General features: G+C 65.1%; 1 protein-coding gene across 1 annotated transcript; it reads left to right on the forward strand.

Annotated features, from left to right (window-relative positions):
• Nucleotides 1-544: 544 nt before the first annotated feature.
• On the forward strand, nucleotides 545-2,750 carry LY6H (lymphocyte antigen 6 family member H). Its single transcript, XM_036281302.1, has 4 exons — nucleotides 545-671; nucleotides 1,176-1,303; nucleotides 1,985-2,104; nucleotides 2,315-2,750. Coding segments are annotated over exons 1-4 (486 nt in total). The 5' UTR covers nucleotides 545-669; the 3' UTR covers nucleotides 2,551-2,750.
• Nucleotides 2,751-4,151: the final 1,401 nt, after the last annotated feature.

The raw sequence follows: 4,151 nt of genomic DNA on the forward strand, positions 1-4,151 counted from the left end.
TCAGGATGTGAAACTTGCCCTTCGTGTGTGTGTGTGTGTGTGTGTGTGTGTGTGTGGTTGGACTCGGGGCTGCTGCGTCAGGTGTGCTCAGGGGAGAACAGCCCCGAACCATCTTTTGGAACCCAGGATCTGGCTGGGGAGGGGAGGGGCCCCAGGGCTGCGAGTCTGTGAACTGTACACACACAGAACCTGCACCAGCACCTTCGCTCGTTACCTCCCTCCCTCTCTGCGTCTTTGTGCGTTTTGCTTCCTTTGGCAATAAACGTTCTTCCGAGAAATTCTAAGGGGATCTCAGCCAAGCAGAGGGGGAAGGGATCCTGCCCACGCCGGGGAAGGGGTAAGTGGAGGCGGTGGAGGGAGCTGGAACTGGAGAGGGCGGGCGCGCGGGGGCGAGGCAGCGCCCGCTGGCTTTGGGCACAGGACGGCCCTGGACAGCGACCGGGATCGGACCCTAGAGCCCCCAGCGCCCCCGCTGAGAATCTCCCGCCGCCCCCGCCCCTCGCGCCCCCGCCCCAGCGCCGCCCCGCCCCTCGCGCGGGGTCCGCGTCTGCGGCTGCGTTCCCCGAAAGACGAGGCTGCGCCCGGGTTCCGGTCCGCAGGGAGACCGAAGGACACCGCTCCCCGCGCCGCCCGTGCTGCCCGGAGCATCGGAGTGCGGACACCCCAGGGATGTGAGTGCGCCCCCCCCAACCCGTGGCCTGCGCTCCACGCTCCGATCCGCGGTGACCGCTGAAGCGTGCGACGGGAGGGGGCTCAGCGCGGGGTTCCCGGCCCCCCAGCCCAGGGGTGGGGGTGGGGACATGGAGTGCGCCCCTCCCCCTATCGGCAGGTACAGTTGGCTCGCACCTTGCCCTGCCCTTTGCTCTCCGGACGCACCTACGACTCCCTAGGGAGGAGAAGACGCGCCCCCGATACCACCCCCATCCCACAGGTGCTGGGCACGGGGTGGTGCATCTCGGCTGGTCGCCTCGTCCAGAGGGCAGACCTGTTCTCGCTGGAGAGGCTGCTGTGGCGGTGGGCGCTCTGGGGGATGGGCTGGGGGTGGGGCGCCGCGAGCTCCAGGGCGACCCGGCGGCGGATCCCCGGCAGGAGGCTGCGTTTGGAGACCAGCAGAGGAGAGGGTTCTTCGGGCCGGCCAGGGGCTGTGTCTGCTGACCGAAGCTTCTCCCCGCCAGGCCCGCGCCCCAGAGGACCCCCGCCCGCAGTCCCCGCGTCTTCGCGAGGCCCGCCCGGAGCATGCTGCCTGCAGCCATGAAGGGCCTCGGCCTGGTGCTGCTGGCCGCCCTGCTGTGCTCCGCACCGGGTGAGTCTGGGGGCAGCCCCCGGGGTGGTCCAGGTCGCCGGGACAGCCGGGCTGCAGCACCATCCTCTATCCTCCTCAGTGGTGCCCATCAAGCCCCACCCCCTCTGGGCCCTGCGACCCCAGCCCAGCCCTCACCCATGTGGCCCTTGATGGCGCTGCTCCACCTCCAGCACAGGGTCCCGCGCCCCCTGGGGGCTCCCAGCGATCCTCCCCTGGGCTTTGCAGGCTGGTCCCGCATGGACCCCTCGCTCAGTGCAGGGGGTCTGGCTCCTCACCTCAGAGCCCCATCTGGATGCCCGTCAAGTCCTCTTTGGCCCTTGGAAGCTTAGAGCCAACTGAACTCTGGGAGGGGGCGAGTTTTGTGTGAGGGGTGGGAGTGTGCCTGAGGGCAGCATGGGTGTGGGGGTGTAGGTGCACATGCACGGGGAGGGGAGGGCATAGGGGCTTCCAGAGTCCCAGTGGCCGGATCCTCCCCGTAAACTGTTCGAAAGCGACACAGGTTCTTCCAGGACCTGCCCTCCAGGTGCCAGTCTGACCTGGTCACTGCTGGCCAGCGGGCGCCTGCCCTCTCAGAGCCACACAGTTCTCCCGGAGTGCCTGCGGCCGGCAGGTGGGGAGGGTGCAGGGGCGGCCGGACTGGCCTCAGTTCCTCTGGTCATCCTCCTCCTCGGGCCTGCCCAGCTCATGGCCTGCGGTGCCAGGACTGCACCCTGACCACCAACTCCAGCCACTGCACCGCGAAGCAGTGCCAGCCGTCTGACACGGTGTGTGCCAGCGTCCGCATCACCGACCCCAGCAGCAGTAAGCCAGGCCCAGGCCCCAGTGGGAGAGCTGGGGTGGTCTGAGCCCTCTGGCCTGCTGAGCGACAGCGGGGGTGCCGGCCGGCCCCTCCGTGGTCCTTTCCATGTCACCGGGGGACCCGGGGGTGGGTGGAGAGCCTCGGCTCTGCTGTTCTGGGGTCCTGGGCCGGGTCCTGGGCCCCCATTCCAGGTTCCTCCTCCTCTTCCCCAGGCAGGAAGGACCATTCGGTGAACAGAATGTGTGCCTCATCCTGTGACTTCGTTAAGCGTCACTTTTTCTCAGATTATCTGATGGGCTTCATTAACTCTGGGATCTTAAAAGTAGACGTGGACTGCTGCGAGAAGGATCTGTGCAACAGGGCATCTGGGGCGGGGGGCAGCCCCTGGGCCCTGGCTGGGGGCCTCCTGCTCAGCCTGGGGCCCACCCTCCTCCGGGCTGGGCCCTGAGGTCCCCTCCCTCCTAAAGGGCTTCTGAGCTTGTTTTCTGGGGCCTGTGGCTGCCCCCTCCTCAGCCTGGCTTGGCTGGGGCTGGGGCAGCCTAGGCCTGGCCCCACCCCATCTCTCCACCAGCTCTGAGTCCCAGCCATCAGGACATCTCCAGGACACTGGCGTCTGTCGGGTGGGCAGGAGGGCTGGGAGTGAGGTCAGGGGGCTGGGACCTCTAGGTCTCTGAGGGGAAGCCGTGCTGAGCCAGGCCCAGCTCAGCAGCCCCGCTGTGAGTGTCTTCTACAAAAATAAAGTACTTCTGAGTCTGGACACCTGGGTCTGGGCTTGGCTGTGGGGGCGGGGCTACCAGCAGAGAGCGGGGCTGAGGGGCTGAGGAAGAACAGGTGGGCTGTGGGTGCTGGGCTGTCTGGGGGACTGTGGGACTGGTGAGGTTTAGGAGCAAGGGGGTGGGGGAGGGTTAGAGCTGAGATGAACAAGGTCACAGGGTGGGCCTGACGGTGAAACCTCATGACCGTGAGTGCGCACTGGACACCAGCCTTGCACAGACGCGTAGACTCACCCCAGCACACCAAGTACAGTGGTGTGCACACAAATATAGTAGTGTACACACACGCAAATGCAGTAATTAGTGTGCACACACAAATACAGCAGTACATATACACAAATACAGTGCTGTGCACACAGCCCCTGAGACACCCGCATCCACACCCATGCTCACGTGTTCACATGCTTACTCTCACAGGCGAACTGTTCAGATTCCCAGCCACCCCATGTGGGTGCCACTGTGGGCAGTGTCCTGAAGGCCAGTCCCCTGAGCAGGGGCTGAGGAGCCCACCCCCTGTGTGGGATGGCACAGGCAGACTGGGCACTTCAGGTGGGAGGAGGCAGGGGAGGACCCCTGGAGGTAAGTCTTAGGGTGCCACTTATCCTGGACCTTTCTGCTCCAGCCCTGGGCCTGTGGTCCCATCCCTGCACCCAAGCCCAGCCCAGCCTTCTGCATCCACTGGCCACGTGGCTCATCTTGTGGTCCAGCTTACCACGTAACACTCGGCGGCCACGCCAGGCTTCCTCTGGGATCAGGTCCTTGACCAGTTCTTCCTCGTCCCCGTGTAGCTGACCCAGGCCCTGGTCACTTCTGAGTCGGGCTCCTTGGAAAAGACAATGGTTCCACTGTGAGCCATGGAGAGGGGTCTGGGGGTCCAGGGTGAGTGAAGCAGAGGAGAGTAAGGTCACTGGAGACTGGTGTCAACTTCCTGCTGTTGGAAATGGCCGAGGACTTGGCCGGGTTGTCCGCCCCGTCTGCAGTCGGCTCCAATGCTCTGTCCGCCGCGTGCCCCCTCCGCCCTCGGAACCTCAGTCAAGTGTGCTGCCCACCGCTTGTGTCTGGTGCTTGGGGACTGCAGGGACAGCGCTGCTGGCGGTGACCTGGGCACTCCAATGCTGTGAGAGTGGGGGACACAGACCTGGCAGCGTGGAAGTGGGAGCTGAGCTGGCGCACCCCACCCTCACTAGCGGTGGATGTGCTCCAAGTCTAGCAATGTTGGCCAGTCTGCTAGACAAAAACTAGAATCTTACCAAATTGCCATTTAAAAAATTACTAG

This window comes from Molossus molossus, unplaced genomic scaffold, assembly GCF_014108415.1.
Source record: "Molossus molossus isolate mMolMol1 unplaced genomic scaffold, mMolMol1.p scaffold_m16_p_33, whole genome shotgun sequence".
Classification (NCBI taxonomy): Eukaryota; Metazoa; Chordata; class Mammalia; order Chiroptera; family Molossidae; genus Molossus; species Molossus molossus.